At 46.5% G+C, this 21,109-nt stretch overlaps 1 protein-coding gene across 1 annotated transcript in view; it reads right to left on the bottom strand.

The window, feature by feature from the left end:
* The window catches only part of LOC100895764 (uncharacterized), an 82,261-nt gene that overhangs the window by 46,988 nt on the left and 14,164 nt on the right, over window positions 1-21,109 (bottom strand). The window contains exons 3-5 of the mRNA XM_078356420.1: window positions 21,074-21,087; window positions 20,240-20,534; window positions 19,115-19,212 (exon numbers count right to left, since the gene is read on the bottom strand). Of these exons, the coding sequence (XP_078212546.1) occupies window positions 19,115-19,212; window positions 20,240-20,534; window positions 21,074-21,087 (407 nt within the window). The remainder of the gene's footprint in view (window positions 1-19,114; window positions 19,213-20,239; window positions 20,535-21,073; window positions 21,088-21,109) is intronic.

The following is a 21,109-nucleotide window of genomic DNA, read 5'->3' on the forward strand; positions in this document are numbered from 1 at the left end:
GATCTGCACTTCCTGACCTGGCTCAGGAAACAGTGGCTGGGTGTGGGCAACCTTGGGTACATAAGGAAGTGACTTCAGCCGATCATGGAATAAGAGGATGTAACCTTGGGTGTGCTCTGACCTGCAGCAGGGATGAGCAAGCCAGGCTTACCCGGAGGTTCTTTCTCTATTGGGTGTGAGTTTCTAAATATACACACACTCATCTGTTCAATCCATTCAAATATTTACCCTCATTGAACAGGACTTCTGAGGCTTTTGGTTTCGACTGCCCTAGTTGCTAGCTAAGACAGCAGTAATCTAGAACCTGGCTCCTGAGCCCACAAGAACCACCTCAGTCCCTTGCATGAGAAGGGAAGTAGTGAACCTGAACTCCAAGAACAGCAAGGACTTGCCATATCATCTATTCCCCAATGACTTTCACTAGCAAAGGGAGACATTTTCAAAAAGAGAAAAATCCCAGGCAACTCCAAAGTCATTTGTAAAATGTTATTTACTCTCCTCCTAAGTAGAATGACCGTCCTAAACTGTTTGGGCTTATCATACACACACACACACACACACACATATTTATTTATTTATATTTATATATATTTGCCTCCCCAAACAGAGGGACTTTGAGTGAGTGTTTTGGGGACAGGGGAACAATGCTGAGAAGCAAACTGGAAGCAAGGATGTCAAATGCACCCAACGAGAATATCCGTCTATCTCCTTGCCAATCTCTTCGCCCACCACTTCTGCCACCTCTTCTTTCCCCAAATCATAAAGTGTCACTCATACCTTCACCCTCTGACATGACGATTAGAGTCCAGGTAATGAGGTAACATGGAAGGAACCTTGAAACCCGTCGTGAATTTTTAAAAGTCGGCACATTCTAGAATCCACACATAGTGACCCTTCCTTCACTATGTAGAGCAAGCAAAGGTCCTCACTTTGGGAGACTTCTCATTTCCCTGTTCTGGCTTTAAAGCAGCCCTGCCAACAGCAGGATAGTGTTGACAGATGAGAGCTGCACCAGGCTGCTCGGGCATCTGGCCACAGGTTGGGTCTTTTACCTGGGAAATAACATCATGTTCTCCAGGGCAATGAGTGTATGTTTCCTGAATTTAAGAGAACTTTAGCAAGCAGAACTCAGTTCTGCAAGGCAGAACAAACATTTAGCTACGAGAGAAAGAGAAGGAAAACAGCTCCAGGCTAGTCTCTGATCATTCCCACATGATGCCTGCCTGAAACGGCTTCCTGGTTGCCTTTAAAGTTCATCTTAAAGGTACCAACACCTAAATCATAGGCTTCTTTAGGTGCACCAGAAACACAGCTGCACAGAGCCACGCACATGGCCTGGGATACGTATGTGCTTATGGTGGAGTCTGTGAGAAACTGTACTACAGGAGCTTTCGTGATGGCTTGAAGACAATATTGTTAGATGCCGAAGTATTTCACTACCAAGTTTCCCCATAACTATTGAGGAGAGAGGAAAGCAGGAGACGAAGGGAGAAGGCACTGGCTCAGTAGTTCCTGGTTTCAAGTTATTTCCAATAGAAGCAGAGAATTGGATGAAACAACCTCTCATGGCCAATTCTACAAAACTGTCCCCCATACCAAGGTTTCTCAACCTCAGCACAATTGGTATTTCAGACCAACAGCTCTGTTATAGGGATGATTGTTCTGTTCATTGCATAATATTTAGCAGGATACCTGTTTTCTAACACTAGATGCCAGTAACACCTTTCCTGCCCCCCAGTTATGACAATCAAAACGTCTCTGGACATTGCCAAATGTCCCCTGGGAGCCAGGGCTAGGGAGTACAGAACTGCCCCTGGTTGAGAACCACTGCGCTATACTAAGAAATCATGCTTGATCCCAGTCCTGGGTAAAGGGAGTGAAAACCAAGAAGACCAAGGAGATGAGACAGTTCCCAATCAGCAAAATCCAAGGCTTAAATTTCCAGTGGCTGCCAGAGCCCTGAAGCCTTCACTCTGATAGGCATGATCCCAGTCCTGGCCTCACAGCATAATCATCCACTTTGGAAAGAATTGAGTAAATGTAGCCTGGTCATTATCTCCCAGGGCATTAAGGAAACAGAAGCTCCTCCAGACAAGGCACGACCATCAGATCTGAGGAGTGGGAGACGAAGCCAGCAGGGGAAGATGCCTTGCCACCCACAGACCTCCGCTCTCTAATCCCATAAGACCCACCTCTTCCAAGATACATGGATACCAGGGCAGAGACTCAGCCAACCAAAGAGAAACTCCCAACTGTCCAAGAGTTTCACAGCCACTCTGTCCCCATCATAATTCACTTCAGGTGTTGGGTATACAAATATCATCTACCTGGCTAAGTTTCTTAAAGAAGGGAAAGTACATCTCAGTCCCTCAACACTTGTTCAACTAACCATCCCAGCTTCTCGCTCTCCTCCACTTGCCTACCTTGACTGAAAGGTATCCTTGGTGCCAGATACCCTAAAGAAAATCTACCCATGCTCGGATTTTGCCCTCCAGGGCCTTGGGAGTCAAGGTTGGCAGCATTGGCCAAGAGGCATAAAAGAAGGTAAAGGTACTGGAGTGGAAATTCCAGACACAGAAGGAAGAGACAGACGAATGGATGGAAGACTAAACCTGAGGGACAGAATCGGTGGTGGGTGGAGCCAAGTCTTCAAGGGGCAGAGCCAGGGAGGCCTGCGGGACAGGCTGACAAGCTTCCAGGCTTTGGAAACCAAAAGATCCTGTATAACCACAGACCTTCCCAAGCAGAGACGATGCTGACTGTGTTACCGACTATAAATCTAGTCCACTTGGGCTGGGTTTTGCTCACTCTGGGCTGGCCCCCTACCAGCTACAGTTTTGCTAAATTTAGTGCTGTTCCCAGCCACCCAAACGACTCTGCTCTTCGTGTCCATTTCAAGTTCAGCTGGGGACAGACAGAGAGGAATGGGACTTGTCCAGAAGAGATATGCCCTCACGTGACCCTCTCCCTTCCCCACTGAAGTCAGGGGCCCTGGGGAGCAGAAGATGTGAGAAACCAGTTGGAGGTCTCCAGGGCTCTGAAGCAGGCTCTGCCCTCAAGGTGGCATGCAGAGTGAGAAGGGCCACTGATCCTGGGAAGATCACCCTACCCCACCTAGGTTTCACTCTTTGGGAGTCACAGATGCTGTGGGTGGCAGGGGTCCCACTCCCTCAGATACTATATGGCATGGTGGGTGGACAGATACATCCTCAGGATAGAATTTGAGGAAGGCCCCTCTGCAGTGCTTTGGAGGATCTTGGAGATAAAAATGTATTCAGTCAAATATTCAGAGGCTCTAAAACACAGAAGATTAAGGTAGTGATCCTTAAACCTGCCTGTACATTGGAATCACCTGGGAAGTTTCAAAAATTGATGCGTGTGTCTTAGCACCCCAAGAGACTCTAATTGGCTTGGGCTTTGGAAATTCTGAAAGATTCCCAGGTGATTCTAATATTCAGACAAGCATGGGAAGCAGTGGGTTAAAAGCATGCACTTCTGCTGTCACTGAGTTCTGCCTTTCCAGCTGCCCTGGTAGACTCCTCACCCAACCACTGCCTTCCTATGTCACCCACCAAGGGCAAGTTATTTAACCTCTCTATGCCTCAGCTTCACCAACTGTAAGGTGCACATAAGGATATAGAACATCTATCTCTAAGGTTGCTGTGAAGCTGTAATGAGACAATCCATGTAAAGCACACAGAACGTGATATACAAGATGTGCTCCCGGAAAGCTAGGAATCATGACTGTTATCTGGTGTTATAATAATGAGGAGGAAGAGAAGAAAAAACAGGGAACCCATAGAGCTGGGTCCACGTTGCCCACGGAATGAATCTCTAGCACTGAACTGCAACTATCTCAAGAAGTGGGTTAGAAGAGGCTCCACGGCCATCACCACAGTCCACTCAGGAGGACATTCACCCATTCCCCCTGCTGCTGTTCATGCTGTTCCTCCTATCTTCCATGCTGTCTCCTCTTCCCATCTTCCTGAATCTGACCATTCAGGGCCCAGCTCTGACCACCTCATGGCTCTCTCCCTTCTCAAGTGAGAAAGCCCTGATGTCTTTCCCAATAATACGTCCCCTCCATGCCTATCTGTCTGTGGGATGAATGAATGAATGCTTTGATATGGACAAGCCTTGTAACCTGAAAGGACAATAAGCAACTTGGGAGGAGGGCCTGATTCTCCTGCTTCTGTGTGTTCCCTGTGACACCTACCACCATTCTGGGCACACAACTCTGGATCAATGAATATCTGTGAAATGAAAACACATGTTGAGCCAGCAGAGCTAACTGCACATCAGCAAGAATCCAGGCTCAGTGTCCAAGAGAAGCAGGCCCAGCACCCAAGTTGCTGGCCCAGCTCTCCATTTCATCATTATGAGGATGTACCACCACCCAACTCCATAACAAGAGATCCCACCCACCTAGTCCCAGGGCCTGTGGCTCCTGCCACAAAGCCACTGACCCCCATGTTTCCCTAAACCCCAAAAGAGTCAGGAAAAACCCAGCTCTGCCTACATGGGAGTCCAGAGCAGCTGGCCACCCAACAAGCTGTAAGCCTCTTACAGATTAAAGGTCCTAATTTAAACCTCTATTTGAGGTACGACAAGTGGGTCAACACTCTGCAGGCCGGTCAGTGCAGCTGGTGGAAGGAAAGGCAGCTATGACCCAAGAAAGGCTCCCCTCCTTCCGGGGAAACATGGAGCCAGAGAATCATGGATCTGAAATGGAATCACTGAGGTGACAGCAAGTTCATTCTGATCCACCACGAATCCCACCCCTGCCCCAGATTGTTGGGACTCCACCCTCTGTAGGCAATGAACCTGAGAAACAGAGAATATAAGGACAAAATCACAGTCAGGATGGCCTTCCTCTTCCTGCCATGGCCTTGGTATGCTGGGAAGAAGGAAATTTGCTGCTGAAAGATAATTATTTTTAAAGCAAAGAAACAGTTAAGCCAGAAACCAAGAGAAAAGGGAAGGGGCTGGATATGCTGCATTCTAGGGAATCATACCCTGGTGACAAGACAGGGAGGGCACCCTTCGCTCCTAAACCATGGCTGAGGTTTTCCTGGTCTTTCTCCCTAGCTTCTCTGCAGCAGAAACAACAGGCATGGGCGAGCAGATGCAGACAAGCCTACGATCATACTGTCAGCGGCTGACTCTGCCTGCTCTTTATAAAAAGCCCTCTCACCACATCTGTGTCCATAGAGATGGCCTCTGGGGAAGTGGCTGGAACCCACTGTCTAAACTAAGAGCAGAGAGATCCTTCCAGGACAATGCTGCTCAAACTTTCTAGACCCTGACCCACAGGAGGAAATCAATGTTATGCAGTAGCCCAGCACACACATATATGCGCACTATCTATATGTATCACTCACTATATATAACTGAAATAAAGTTTCATGAAATTATACTCATCTTTGCTACATACTGTGCAATCTAATATTTTCTATTTTATATACATATATATAAAAGGCTGGTCTCAACCCACTAAATTGATCTCACACATTATGGCCCCTGGACCTGCAGTTTAAACATCATTCTGCAGGAAATGGAAGAGGCTCTTCTCCTTCAAAGAACTTTCAAAATTCCCTCATAGACTAACCTCCTCACAAAGCAAATTCCAGCTAAGCCCATAAGTGGCATGAGGAAACTGGAACCTCAGTTGCCCAGTCCTTTCTCTGTAATATCTATACACCAGGGCTGCCTCAGAAAGACCCATCTGCCCCACCTCTCTCAAGGCACAGGAGCTCCCCTCACACCCCCAGTGATGCCTCTTGGTGCTGGCCTAGCACCTAAGCACAAGCCAGTGCAGGGTTGATTGTCACCATCATTCACTGGAATCAAGCATTGCCTCACTGTCCCTCAGCCTCACCCTCCACTGAAGGAACTTACCTATAACACTCAAAGGCAGAAATATGCCAACACTGTGCTGCCCACACTGGCTTTTCCCCCCCTCCAAACAGCCTGTCTATATATCAGATGCACTACAAAAGCCTGGAGGATGGGAAGTTTGTTTTTGTTCTTTTAACTGATGATTCAGAGACACATTTTATGGGGATCTTTTTAATGTCAGGAACAAAAACAATTCAATGTTAAAGCTTCCTCAGCCCAGTCTTTCTGCTTTTCCAAGAAGCCTGTGAAATCTCACTGCCTCCTCCTCCAGACAGCCCTCTCTGATAGATCAGGACAGCTAAGGAATTCTGCAAACCCTATGCCATAGTAACATAAAATTCTAATGGCTTCTCTCCACACTTGCCATTCCCACAAATGTAACACACTGCCTCTCTGTCTCCATCATTATGGCTTGGGTGGGTATCTGAGTTGGAAATCATGTCACAGAAGAAAAGTTAGAATAAGCATTCAATATTTTGAATCAGTGTGTTGTAAAGGTTAACTTTTTCTATTTTTTTCCAAGTAATAGAACAGGTATTTTTGTCCCCTGCTAAGTGGAGCAAACACTGGACCCCTCTATTTGTGTCACTCTGCAGACTCCCATTCCCCATTGCTTTCCCAAGCTCCTCAGGACCACCATTGTGCCTTCTGATTATCAGTGCCTTCCAAACCCAGAATGCCCACTGACTGCACTTGGGCAAGCCCCATAGACTCTAGAAGAAAAAGCATCTTATCACTATCGTAAGAGCACAGTGAGCATTTGACGGCTCACCAACCTATAGCTGGTTCCTTCCTTCCCTTCCTTCCTTCCCTTCCTTCCTTCCTTCCTTCCTTCCTTCCTTCCTTCCTTCCAACAGGCTCCTCCCTCCCTCCCTCCTTCCTTCCCTCCTTCCCTCCCTTTCCTTCCTTGCTATGGTGTGATCTCAGCTCACTGCAACTTCTGCCTCCTGGGTTCAAGCAATTCCCCTGCCTTGGCCTCCCTAGTAGCTGGGATTACAGGCATGTGCCACCACATCCAGCTAACCTGGCCCCTAGAGCAGGTTTTTATAACTTGGGATCTGTGAATTCTCTGACGGTGTATGCCAAATCATGGGCTCTTATTTTTTTCTTCTGGAGAGACTATAGCTTCCATGCAATTTCTAATAAGAACTGGCAGGAAAATAAGTTAAGAGCCACCAAAACCAAATTCTTAGAAAGATGATCAAGGGCCTCCTGATACTGCCTCTAGCTCTCTGATACACAGCCCCTCCTCTGCCACATACACTCTCTCCGAGCATGCCAAGCTGCCAACAAGCCATTTCCTTCTTCATCTTTGTGGTCTGGCACTGAACTTTCAGGTGAAGTCCTCTCATCCTTGAACAGCCACTTATTAACAAACACCTATTTACTGAGCATTTGGTGGGGCCAAGCATCATGCTAGGCTCTGAGGATACAGCCATGAACAAAATGGATGAGATCTTCCTTGTGTTCCTGGAGACATCCTCCAATTCCCAACCCCATTATGGCTAATACAACACTTTCTTACACTTCATTAGTGTCACAATGACACTCTATTTTAGGTGAAGGTATCTGTCTCCCTCACTTATTCCTTCTACTCTGTCCCCACCCCACTCCATCTGGAGAAACAGACACAGAATCTTTCACAGAGGCCATCCTAGGCAAATGCACATCAAGCAATGAAAACTGATGTGCTCACCAGTGGTCCTAGGAGCAAGTCTAGCATACCAGGGCAAGCCTGACTCAGCAAAGCAGGTTCTGGGGACCTTGGGAGATGTCTCCGTTGCAGCAAAGAAAGCACAGGGCCTCTGTTCCTCAGCCACAGCCTGCAGTTCTCATTCCAGCAGCTCATCTTTCAAATTGTGCATCCAGTCAGGGCAGTTAGAAAAACAATGCCAAGTGGATGTATCCGGCTGCCCCACCTCCTGGACTATCCAGGTAGAGGAGAAGTATACAGCTCAGGTATCTGCACCAACATTTACAGCATATAAACTGATGGAAGACATGAAACAATGCATCAAAGACATATACCCTTCTCATGAAGAAGAGAGCTGGCTGCTCTAGATACCATGGCCATCTCTTCTAGCAATCTCTGCCAGCTCACTTCCAGAGCATCTGAACACAACCATTTACTTCCTAAATGACAACATGGCACTTACTAAAGCTGCCACCATCCTTTCTATCTGTTTCTACTTCTATCAGAAGGATGCACAGCCAACAGCAACAGAACCACAAAGCTGTTTCTCCAGTATCACAAAAGCTTTCAATACTGTTAAAAAAAAATGGCTCTAGCAGCCACCAAAGAAATCTGCTATTGGACTTTGCTGTCCAGGAAATATGACCTTACAGTACTGAGGTCAGAGAATGGGATACTCCTCAGCACTATTCAGTCAACAAATATTGGTGAAATCTAGCACGGTCAGGTGTTATAAACAACAGAAAAGACAATACTCAACCTTTATGTCAATTAAAGGTTGTTAGGGAGGCAAGGTTACTATAGAAGAAACAGTCAGGGCAGTCACCTCTAATCTGGTATGTATAAGAAGATCTACTAGGATGAAGAACACATTAGAATGTTTATACTTTTTTAGCAAAATATAAAAAATTAAACTTTACTATTATTTAATATGGGAATTGACACTGGGACACTCCTTCAATTTGTGTGTTGGGTGGTTGCTGTCATTTAAGGTACCAGAGGCATCCTTACGTCTGAGTAGGAGATCCAAATGCAGAGGGGTGAACAGTGGTACCCCCAGTTGCCTGTTAATTTAGCACAGTTTATATCTGCCCAATGAAGTAAAGTTAAAGACACCATTTTCAATACAATAAACAACAGTCCTTCGTAATAAGATGATGAGACCTGAAAGTCATCTGATCACACTGTCACTAATTATCTCATGGCAAAAATATCTGAAAGAGTTGCTCAACTTAGAGAAGAATTAGGCCAGGTATGGTAACTCATGCCTGTATTCCCAGTGCTTTGGGAGGCCAAATACAGGAGGATCTCTTAAGACCAGGAGCTCAAGACTAGCCTAAGAAACATAGCAAGACCCCCATCTCCTCAAAAATTTAAAAATCAGCGGGGCATCACGGAGCACATTTGGCAGTTTCACTACTAGGGGGGCTAAGGATTGCTTGAGCCCAGGAGTTTGAGGCTGCAGTAAGCTATAACTGTGCCACTGCACTCTAGCCTGTACAAAAGAGTAAAACCCTGCCTCAAAAAAAAAAAAAAAAAAAAAGAGGAATTATACTTTTTTTAAACCAGAAAACAAGAGTTCTAAAATTTGCTGACCTCTTCTGTAATGAGTGCCGGTAAGTAGAATGCTACTTAATGGATATTTTTAAACAAAAACAAATAAATACTTAATCTGTGTCTTTAGGGTGAAGGTAGAATTTTTTTTAACGAGTAAGAAAACCAATATTCTTTGAAGTTTTTTTATTTTTTTGAGACAGAGTCTTGCTGTGTTGCCCAGGCTGAAGTGCAGTGGTGTGATCTCGGCTCACTGCAACCTCTGCCTCCCCGTTCAAGCAATTCTTCTGCTTCAGCCTCCCGAGTAGCTGGGACTAGAGGCACACACCACCACACCCAGCTAATATTTGTATTTTTAGTAGAAATGAGGTTTGACCATACTGGTTAGGCTGGTCACAAACTTCTGACCTCGTGATCCACCTGCTTTGGCCTCCCAAAGTGCTGGGATTACAGGGGTGAGCCATCGCGCCCAGCCTGAAGTAGTATTTTTTAAACAGGCCCTTGGAAATCATTTCTATGCGATAATGTTGCCAATTTCAATGTAAGGATGTCATCTCTAAAATCTCATTATCTGCACACACTCAAAACAGAACATCAAAACTTGTTTTAAAATCTCCCAAAATTAAGTATTTCAGGGGTCTCAAACCCATTTATTAAATTCAACATATAAAAGTATTAACTCTTCCAATAAGTTTGCAAGAACAACTGACTCATATCAAGAATGACTGAACTATATTAGCTGGATTTCAACAAAAACCTTTGCAGGAAATGACGGATGTGACTAAAAAACAAGTATCAAGGTTTCATAAGTAAGATCCAGGATGTATTTCTGTCATGGACATCTCCATATCATTGTGAGGTCTCTCTTAAAATATCCTGATTCAAAACAGAACTTCTAGCTTCAAATGACACCAAACTATTCTGAAAAAATAATCATACTCAGTTGTAATGTTCTTACTGAAAAGGAATCATTCTTAATGGATAATTTCATTTAATTCTTCAACAAATATCCATCTCTTATATACATCTGTCAGGCACTGTTCCATGATCTGAAATATAGCAGGGGCCAAAATTCACAAAAATCCCTTCTCTTATGGAGCACAGTGGGAGAGAGTGAAAATATTTTAATAGAAATAAATAGTATGCAAACTGGTGAAAAAATACTACATGAAAGGGATGCAAAGAAGGCTAGAGAATGCTGGGGGCTTGGGGGCCACACTGAGAAGGTAACATCTGAGCACAGACCCAAAGGAAGTAAGAGATTTAATCACAGGGCTATCTAGGGAAAAGCATTCCAAACAGAGGGAACTGGAGGTGCAAAGGCCCTAAAACAGGAAATTCCTAGTATGCCTGAACAACAGCAGGAGGCCAGTGATGCTGGAGCAAAGTGCAAGTTGAAAACAGTAACAGGAGACAGATACAGAAGAAACGTGATAAGGCAGGGTCAGGTCGTATAGACCTGTAGTAGCAAGATGGCAGCCACTAGCCACGTGAGGCTATGGAGCAAATGAAATGTAGCAGTCCAAATGGAGATGTACTATGACCATTACTTGGTACAACAAACAAACAAAAACAACATAACATATCATCAGAAGTGAAAATATTAACACATTATCAAAATTCATTTCAACTGGTTCATTTTCCACTCATTTTTCCTTTATTAAAAATTTTTAAATTACATACGTGACCCTCGTGTAGTTCACATTATATTTATACTGGGCAGTTATGATATAAGGTATGAGATCTTATGAACCACAGTAAGGATGATGGCTTTTACTGAGAGAGAAGAGAAGCTACTGCAGGGTTTGAGCACAGCAGGGCATTTCACAGGATTGTTTTGGCTGTGGGGAGGACTACAGACTATAAGAGGCAATAAAGAAGCAGGTGAGAGAGGATGGTGGCTTGGACCAAGGTGGTGGCAGTAGTAGTAGTTCTGATACATGAGATTTTGGATATATTTTACAGAGTCAACAAGACTTACTGATGGGCTGGATGAGGGAAAGATGAGAAAGGGAAATCAAGCATGACCACAGGTGTTTTAGATAAGCAACTAGAAGAATGGCATTCCCATAACTGGGATGGGGAGACTGAAGGAAGAACATATGGGGAGGAAAACCAGGAGTTCCATTTTGGACATGTTTAGTGAAGTATCTATTAACATCAAAGCTGAAATATTAAACAGGCAGATGGATACACAGGTCTACAGTTCAGAAGAGAGCTTGGGCTGCAGACAAATGATTAAGGGTAATCAACACATAGATTTTTAACTTTGCATTATAGAAACTTTCTAACATAAATAAAACTAGAGAGTACAGTATAATAAATCCCCAGGTATCCATCACCCAGCTTCAACAATGATCAGCTCATGGTCAATCTTATTGATCTCCCAGGATTACACTGAAGCAAACTCTGGACATCACTCATACAGATGGTATTAAATGCCATGTTACAGGAGAGGATCATAGACAGAATGAGAGAAGATAGAGAGGAGGTGCCCAAGGCCTTTAATGTTTAGAGGTCAGGGAGATGAGAAGCTGAGAAGGACCAGCCAGTTAGGCAGACAGAAAGCCAGAAAGACACATCCTGGCAGCCAAGTGAGGAGAGAGCATCCAGGGAAAGCTGTGTCAACCTGCTGAAGAGCTCCTGGGAGGAAGTCAAAGAAGTGACCACTAGAGTCAGGATCACGGGAGTCACCATGGACCTTGTCAGGAGTACTTTCATCAGAGCAGCATGAGTCAAGGGAGGATGTGAAGACAGCAAGGACCGAAAATATGAAGGGACAGATGATGGGGCAGTAACTTGAAGAGGTGACCAAAGAAGACTTTTTCAAAATGAGAAAGATAGCCTATGGAAACGATCCAGTAGAGGGAACGAGTAGTGATGCAAGGAGGAGGGGACGGGCTGGGCCATGTTGAATATGTGAGAGGAACTGAAATTTAGGGCAAAGTAGAAGGACAGGACCATGAAGAGTTCCCTTAGGAAGAAGGTAGGGAATACAACATAGCCTAGCCATTTGGAGTTTTTTGTTTTGTGTTTTATAATGCTATCATGAATTTTAGCATACTACTGCTTTTTATAAATGATAAATACACATACAAACAAGGGGAATTGCTCAAAAGTTTTAATTGATATGATGGGCACACAATCAAAATAATTAAAGACTGTTTAACTGGAAGAAAACAAAACATATCATCAGATGCTGAACATGTAGCCTTCAGTGACAAGGAGATATGTGAAATAAGGATACTAGGTTTTGTATCTGAAAATATACTTTTAATAACTAAGATTTTTTTAAAGCCTCAGACACTATAATCCAGGAACTACAACACAGTTGCATTTGAACTGCAAAAATATAAGAAGAATCATGGACCATTCTCAAAATCAGAGCATCACAGGGATCAGAGTCTGATTATTTACTTACATAAAGAAATGTAAATCAGGTAAAAGTTGTATCAGCAAGACACACCTGAATCGTACCATCATATTTGGCCAGAGAGGCACACTGGCTACCCAATACCCAGTATGTACTGCTCAGCAACGAACAGCAAATCAAGAAAGTGGGCCGGTCATCTGAAAGGCTGGCAGGTAGCCTAACTGGAACAGGCAAAAGCCCCAAATCAACCTGTAGTCCACAAAGCCACAGAAACATCCAATTTGCTCAAATATATTAGCAACACTTGGTGTTTGTCAAGTCCTGTAACAATTCAGAACCCACACCCCGACCCCGCTTTCAATGTGTTCATTTAGCCTCTCTACAATCCATCAATTCAGGAAGTTCTCCATCTTAACTTCCAGAGATATACACACTCAAGTCCAAAAGTGTTATATGGAAACACACAAAGCCCAAGGGGCACCACAGTTAGAACACGGGGTCACATGGCCATGAGGGCTATGAGACAGAAGCCTGCCACAGAAGCCACGGCTGGCTTCTTGAACACTCTAGGGGCACGTTTATCAACCACATAAAATGACAGCATGAAAACATGAACCCCAAGCTCTAAAATGTGGCAGGTCTGCCTGCACAGAAGTGACGGTCATGGTCACACTACTCAGCTGGGGTGAATGCACAGTGAAAATTGCCAAGCAGCAGCTTTCCTGTGGTCAAACTCTAAGCTCCAGGAGTGGGGCCCTGCCTGTCCTTTTCACAGGTGTTAGGCCCAGGGTCGAGTACAGTGCCTGGAATACAGCAGGCTTGCAAGAAATATCTATTGAAAGAAGGGAAAAATGCCTAGTGACATTAGACCATAAAGGCAGGAGGGATCACGGAAAATGCTCAAAATCATAAGAGTCGTCTAACAAAACCCGGGAAGCTATTGATGGCAACTGACTGGGAAGAATGGCGGGCAGCTAAGTAAATCTAAAAGGTAGAATTGCAAAACATAAATTCTTTTAAGAATGGCCATAATCTTTATTAACAGAGCCTCGGACATTTGTCATCAACTAAATGAAACGTGGATCTTGTTTGGAGCCTGACTCAAACCAACCGTTTTTTTTTTTTTTTTTTTTTTAAAAGAAAGAAATTGAGACAATGAAGGAAATTTAAGCACCATTTGGATGATAGGTGATATTTAGGAATGACTATGCTTTTCCAAGGTGTAATAATACCACTAGGGTTACGTTTTAAAAAACATTATGTTTCTAAATAATATTTTTAAATATTTAATGTATTTTATTAAATAATGTATTTAAATAATATTTTCAAAACATATGATCTTTTAGAGATACATTAAAAAGTATATATGGATAAAATAATACAGTATCTAGGACTTGGACCTGCTGTAAAAGAATCCAAGAACTGGGTAAGGAAAAGATGGTAAAGGTATCAAGAAAAAGAGAAACGCCATGTGTTGATTACGTGCTGAAAAACCAGGGGATCGGAACACTGAGGTGTATTATGCTAACTCTATCTTTGTATACCCGTGAAAATTTCCATTGACAAATTTGAAAAAAAAAAAAAAAAAGAGTAACCATAATGTCAAACCACAGTTAATTTCCTTGTATTTGCCGCCGTGTTGGAAAAAAACTGAGCAGCATTTTTAGTCATACATGGACACAGTCATTTCTGGGGAGACCAGCAGAACAGAGCTGAGAGTCCCATATTTTCTTTATCCCTGCCATCATGTTCATCTGAGACTCGCTTGTGTCATTTCTGCTTTCATCCTAGGCCTGAGAGGTCTCCCTGTTTCCTCTCACAATGGCCCCTACTCTCCTTCCACTCCTCCCCTCTCTACCGCTTGTTAGTTCTTCACTATTCTGGTGGCCCTCTGCTTTATCCAATGATCTGACTACCTCTAACCCACCTGTGCAGCCAGGTCATATTTGTTCTTTCTCATGGCCCTAATACCAACGAAGTCTACCATGCCCACACAGCTTTGACCCTTCTCTCTTCCTTACAGGCAGTCACATCATCAGATTTCCAGGTACGACCATCTTGCCGCAGATGTGCCACACTTGCTGCGTTAAGCACCTCTCCTCCTCCACTTACCCACTCAAATCCCTCCAGCACATTTCCAGGACAGATCAAACAAGGATGGGTCAACCCATAAATACCTGAGTGCCTATCGTGTGCCAAGCTCCGTACTCAGCACTGGGGTGACAGCAAAGAACAAGACAGACACAGACATGTTCTCTTGAAGTATGTGATCCAGTGAAGAAATAACTAAAATTGGTTCAACTGCCCAAAAACCTTCAAGATCAAACTCTAAATCTTTTATTTACCTCTGTATCCTCAGAACTTCACACAGTGCCCAGCGTATAACAGATCTTTAATAAATATCTGGTAAATGACTATTTATTTCTCCAACTCAGTGCACTTGTCTCAGCGTTTAAGACTATATAGTATGGGGTCACTCTAAACCCTACAAATGAAAAGGTATTTAAGAGGGAATTTCTTTTATAACAGCCTCTGGGGAAACTGTATCAGGGAGTTATGAAGGAATGCTCCTAGATTCAAAGTTACCATTACCAGCTAAAAGCATCTCTAGGTGTGCTCGGTTTCTGTCTTCTTTGCTATTACGGATTGTCTGCTCCCTCCTCCCACTGCTGGCCTCCTCCCTACCAGCTGCAATGACAATCGACCTCAGTCACCTCCGTTCCTACTTCCAGCACGTGGTTTCCTCCTGCTACTGACGTGTCTCACTTCCTATCTCAGCCCTGAGCAGAACTGCCCCAACTGCTGGGCTGCTGCTGTTCTACGGCAGTGAGAACTTTAGCCCTGTTTCTAGCTGGGAGTTTCAGCAAGACTCCAGATCGAGGACCAGGTCAAAAAGGTGGAAACTAGGAGACAGAAAGACTCCATGAAGGTTGGCTGCAGGAATAATGAATGCTGATTCCCGTCCCAAGCCAACACAGACACACATCTCACAAATGCCAAGCCCAGGGCCTTATTCCAACAGAGCAGGTAAGTGCCAGGTTCAAGCAGACATACCAGGCTATGTTGCAGGCTCTCTCTGCAGTGGCGAGATGCCACTGGAGATCAGGGCCTTGGCACTAAAGGTGCCAGTGAGGTCAGAAACAACAGAGATATCAGGATATCAGGGAAAGGATCCTACAGGACAGGCGGAACCAATGAGCCTATCTTCTCCTCACCCAACACTGGGCTTGGATCAGTCCAGTGTCCTCTGCACTGCCCTGGGAAATCAGAATGAAAGGAACAGTAGCTTGTCAAACCAAGGCCACAAGCCAGCCCTGCTGAGGTGCTCAGGCCTTCAGGTTCCAGGGAAAAGGCTGAAAATGAAAGCACTTTCCTAGATACAGAATGACTATTTTTGAGCTGACTCTAATAATCTACTATTTCAACTACCAGATTATCCTCTCATGGGATCACAAAGGCAGGCCCAATGCAGAATCTTTAAGAACCCTAGAAACCTGAAATAGCCATCATAAGCATCCCCAGTAAAAGGCCAAGCACTTTTCTGGTAGTCTACAGCAGAGGGGCAAGCTTTTATCTTTAGCACTAAAGGGCAGGATAGTAAATATTTTAGGCTTACAGGGCATATGGCCTCCCTTGCAATTACTCAGCTATGCCATTATAGCATGAAACCAGCCTCACACAATACACAAACAATGGGCATATCTCTGTTTCCGTGAAACTTTATTTACAAAAACAGGAATCCAGCCCAATGGCCACAGTTCGCAACCCTTGGTCACTGGGAAAACCTGCTCTTCCAGTATTTCCATGCTCCAAAGAAGAACAGAGGTCACCATCCACCTGGAGAGCTCCCATCCACACTGAAGACAGGGACCCACTCTGAGGATGAGGCCTCTATCCCTACCAGTGCCTCACACAAGTCACTAAGAGATCTAGGCTATTTGTTCACAAAGACTGGTCTGCATCAGAAACCCGGACAAAGATGGATAAAGCTTTCCAGACATCAAATCAGAGGGCTTCAGAGCTAGAAGCTAGATCCCTTAGAACAGACACTTAGGCCTAGAAAAGGAGGTGATGTGTCCAAGATCATGTAGCTAGCAAAAGTCGCCTGACTCTCTGTCTAGTGCTCTTACTCCTCCAAGGTGATAAACAGCATGTTGGTAGAGGCCAAAGACTTGTGGCACATTTCTACAGTGCATCCCCAAGCTATAAGCAAATGGTACAAGAGCTTGGGGAAATAAGTGCATACGTGTGTGTGTGTGTGTGTGTGTGTTTGCAGGTATACCTGGACATAGTTACCAGGAAGAGGAAAACTTAAGCAAAAATCTTAACTTCAAAAAGGGATACGGTTTCAAAAAGGGATATCTTAACTTCAAAAAGTAGATGTGGGTGTTTATTGGCAGAAATGTCCAGGGTCTGGGCAAGCCCTAGGATAATAAGACAGTACAAGGCATACAACCTCACTCAATTCTAGGTAATGCCCCAGATCCTAGGATCTATCTCTACCCACCTTCAAGCTTTATAATCCAATATCCTTCAAATCTTTTCCCAGAACTGACTTCCACTGCATACTTTACTTGTCTGACCATAAATATTTTTATTTGGATACCCTGCCATCTTCTGGAAGTCAACACGTCTGAAAGAAAATCAAACACAACTCCCCCAAACAAGTCTGAACTCTAATGTTTCTATTTCTATAAATCACGAAAGTTCAAAATTTCAGCGCTTTCTCTTCCCCGCATCTTGCCCTCAAGCCAAAGCAGCACTCCAGATGATCTCTTCCTCCTCATTTTCACAGGCTCTACCCTACCCTACCACCTCCAGTCTGGTATGGTGCTAGTCCCCTGCTGGGGACCCCATATTCCAGGCTTGCAACGATGCCAGATCTTCCCCATAAACTCATTTTTCTTCTATTCACCACTCTTCAAGGTCAAGGTCCACCACCACTCACCTCTGGCTCCCCGGTTCCCAGAACCCCACCTAATATGGTGGACACACAATAAATGCTGAATGAATTAATCATAGTTTTCATCACAGATGAAAGATAAAACTTAAACAAAAACCTTCATTTCAAAAAGGGGTATGGTTTGGTAGTTTTCATTGTAAGACGACTACACAAGAAACCTCAGGTCCTTCCTAGTTCCCTACTCCCTCGAACCGAGACTGCTGAACTCTGCAGGCCCTCCATCATCTCACTGTGCCCACCTCAGCTCCTACCGGCCCAAAAACAGGCTCTTGGCTCCATCTAGCTCATCAATGCTGGACCCTCCTCATGTGCCAGGTATTCCTGCATCCACATCTCTGCCCACACTCTGCTCACCCTGCCCTGTGATGACGTCCATGCCCTTCCCCCTGCATCTACTCCAACTCCTACGCAACTGCCAACTGCTGAGCCCTGAGGGGAGGCAGGGGATGCAGGAACAGGGGAGATGATAGAAAAGACTGGAGAAAGGGGAGCATGATGAAAATATGGTAGGGTCTCTCTCTGATCCTTGGAGGCATCACCCTCCCAATGGGTCACAGGCGATGTAGAGAAGGAAGAGCCAGGAGGAGGAGCCAGATTTTTCCACTGAACGAAAGGCATGATTTTCATCACTGCTTCTGTTGCCCTGGTAACCAGGGACAGCCCAGTGGAGAGTACAGTAAAAGAACACCATGTTTATCTTTGCTGTCTGATCTACTTCCCTGTACACCCTTCCTTGACCATCCCCTACCCTCTAGGCCTGCTCCAAATCTCTTATAATGCTACCACCATCCTTCTAGTTACCCTTGCTCAAAACCTCAAAGGCAGAACTAATTTCTCTCTCTCTGTATCCAACCCTAAGTACCATGTGTGCTTCCACTGCAACATTCTGGGGGTCATCTCGCCATGCCACCTGCTATGCCAGGGGTCCCCAAAAACAAAGAGCTGGTCTCAAAGCACAAGGATGGCATCTGCTCCACCAGACAGGGCAACTGGGACTAGTGGGACAGGAAGGTGAAGAAAACTGCCCAGCCAACCGCTTTCTTACCCCACACAGCTGGTATGGAGAGGCACCTGGCTCTGCCAGCCCCCCTCCTATGCTTGAGATCAGGAGAAGGAGCCAGGTTGGGGGTGGGGGGGAGTAGGTTCACCCACAGGCTTCCACAGATCCTGCCTCCCACACGGACACCGTGTCTGCGTGACCTGAGAGCGGAGACACAGTGCTCGCCCTGGAAGATTATATAAGCGTTATATAACATGGTGGCACCAATAAGCACACAGGAGCAGTTGCTGAATGCCAGGGACAGGCCAGGGGTGGAACCAAACCCAATGGGCTGAAGGTTCAGCCCTCCTGACACCCATGCCAAAGCAGCACCAGGCCCTGGCTGCCTCGGCCCTGTCTATACCTGCTCCTTTCAGCCCAGAGGACACAGAGAGAAACTTGCCTGGCTCTGTGCTTTTCTTCCCACACTGGGCAGCAGGGAGGGGCCGAAAAACCATCACCACCCTGGCTCACAGTAGCCTCTGCCCATCCAGCCTGAGGCAGCCTAGCTGCCCTTCCCGCAGGGAAGCAGCCTAGGGGTCCTGGGCAGGGGAGGGGTGTGGGCCAGTAGCCCCCTCCTCTCTGTCCTCCTACCAGAATGAAGGAGCACTTGTTTGGGGAACAAGTGCTGCAGCCGCAGCTCCAGGATTGGCTGGGCCAGCCGTTCCTCTGCTCTGTCACTTGCTGTTCCTCTAAAGAAAAAAAAAAACAAAACAAAACAAAACAAACCGAAAGGGAAAGAAAAAAAAATTAAGCACATTTGACAAATGCCAGATCCCAAATTTTGGTCTATGGTAGAAAAGCTGGAAGGAAGGGGTCCTAAGGAAATTACCCTATTTCCCTGCAGCCCCCATCTCCCACCATTCCTGGCCAATTCACCATCTATGAACTTGGGCTGTGAAACTGGAGACTGCCCCGCAGCCCCTATTTCTGGAGCTGCCTCAGTGGCTGTACCTCCTTCCGTCTGGGGTATTTCCCCTCCCTCCCTCTGCAGCATGCTCAGAGTCTGCCGCTCCCGGATATACAGAGGGACTAGGCGGCCGCCCTGGGGCAGTTCTGGGCAGTTTGGCCCAGGTCTTCAACAGACTCCTCCACCGTCATCACCACACCCACTTTATTAATTTGGTAGGGGTGGGGGGAGCTGAACAGAGCCAAGTGATCTCCGGCAGCACCTGCCCTCTCCCGAGCTATGCCTCTGGCCTTCCCTCCTCCTCCACACTGACCTCCGCACCCCCTGAAGAAGGGGGCAAAAAGAAATACACATTAATACCACGAGCCTTGGCGCACCAGCCCTCGCCCCCTCAACCACCTGTCTCTGCGCTCTCCCCCGCAGCCTTCCTCAACTCCTGGCGCCCCCTCTGCAGCAAAGGGGCACCACGCCCACTGCGGAGAGGAAAAATGCAAGGTGGGGAGGGGGCAGGGGCTCACTTGAGGGGCTGGGGGCTGCTCACTCACCCCTGCGCCCAGCTGGCCCTGGCCCCAGAGCCCCGGGCCCCGCCAGGAGCTGCTCCAGGCCGCGACCGCTCCCACCCCCGCGGCGAGGCCAGCAGCGCCCGGAGGCCACGCTGCAGCCGGGGTGGGGCGCGACCGGAACGCGGCCGGCCCCCACCCCCCCGGCATCGTCCCCAGGGAGCCCACCCTACCCCGGGACGCTCGGGGACCGCCCTGCAGGCCCGGCCCAAGGTGCCCACTCGCACCTGCCTGGGTCCCAGCTCTTACCACGGCGGCCTTCCTCCCTCCGGGGGTACTGCGCAAACCTTCTCGCTGCCACCCCCAAGCGCCCCGCTGCAGGCCCGAGATGCGCAGCCGCTGCGGACGCCGGCTCCGCGGCGGCCGCTTCCCGGGCGTGTGAGCTCAGCCTGCCCGCGCGCCCGCGCTTCCCACGCTCGGCGTCCCGCGCGGCGCCACCCAGCGGCCTCGTCGGGCACCGCACGCTCGCGTCCGGGAAAATCTGCCGCAGCCGGGCCGGCCGACTGATTTCGGAAATTCCCAGAATTTGACCATAGGTTTGCGGCTGGGCGGGGGACCAGACAGGCCCTGCGGCCTTCGCCAACGTTGGGGCAAAGCAGCTCCCACCCACCCTGTCTCTGAAGGAGACTCCAGAGTCTCTGCAATTCTGATTTCCCCCCTGTTCCTCTGACCTTGCCAAACCATATTTCTCCCAGGGCAATGGAGACTGTGGGGAGACTGGTGACTATAATGTAAAATGGGGGTGGAGAATCGAGGGGTGGGAAAAGGGTGGGAAACTCTCGAGGCTAACATCTCAAGGCCTCCATGGTCCGTCTAGAGATTCAAGGTGTGCCCTGAGTCACTTCCTGAGCTTGTTAGAACACACATGCACAGATGTCCCAGCCTACCTGTAAATTCTATTTCAGAAATTTCAAGTACTGTCTTTAACCTTTTTTTGTATCTACACCCTTCTGAGAATTGCGTGAGAGCTATGGACCCTCTCTCCAAAAAACTGGGCATGCATATGGAAATATAATTTTGAACAGTATTTCAAGGAATTCTGAAACTCCTCAAAGCTCCGTGGATCCCAGCTTAATATCTCACTCTCTGCAGATATCCTAAACAGAAAGCGAGAGCAGG

This window comes from Callithrix jacchus, chromosome 19 (assembly GCF_049354715.1).
Source record: "Callithrix jacchus isolate 240 chromosome 19, calJac240_pri, whole genome shotgun sequence".
Lineage (NCBI taxonomy): Eukaryota > Metazoa > Chordata > Mammalia > Primates > Cebidae > Callithrix > Callithrix jacchus.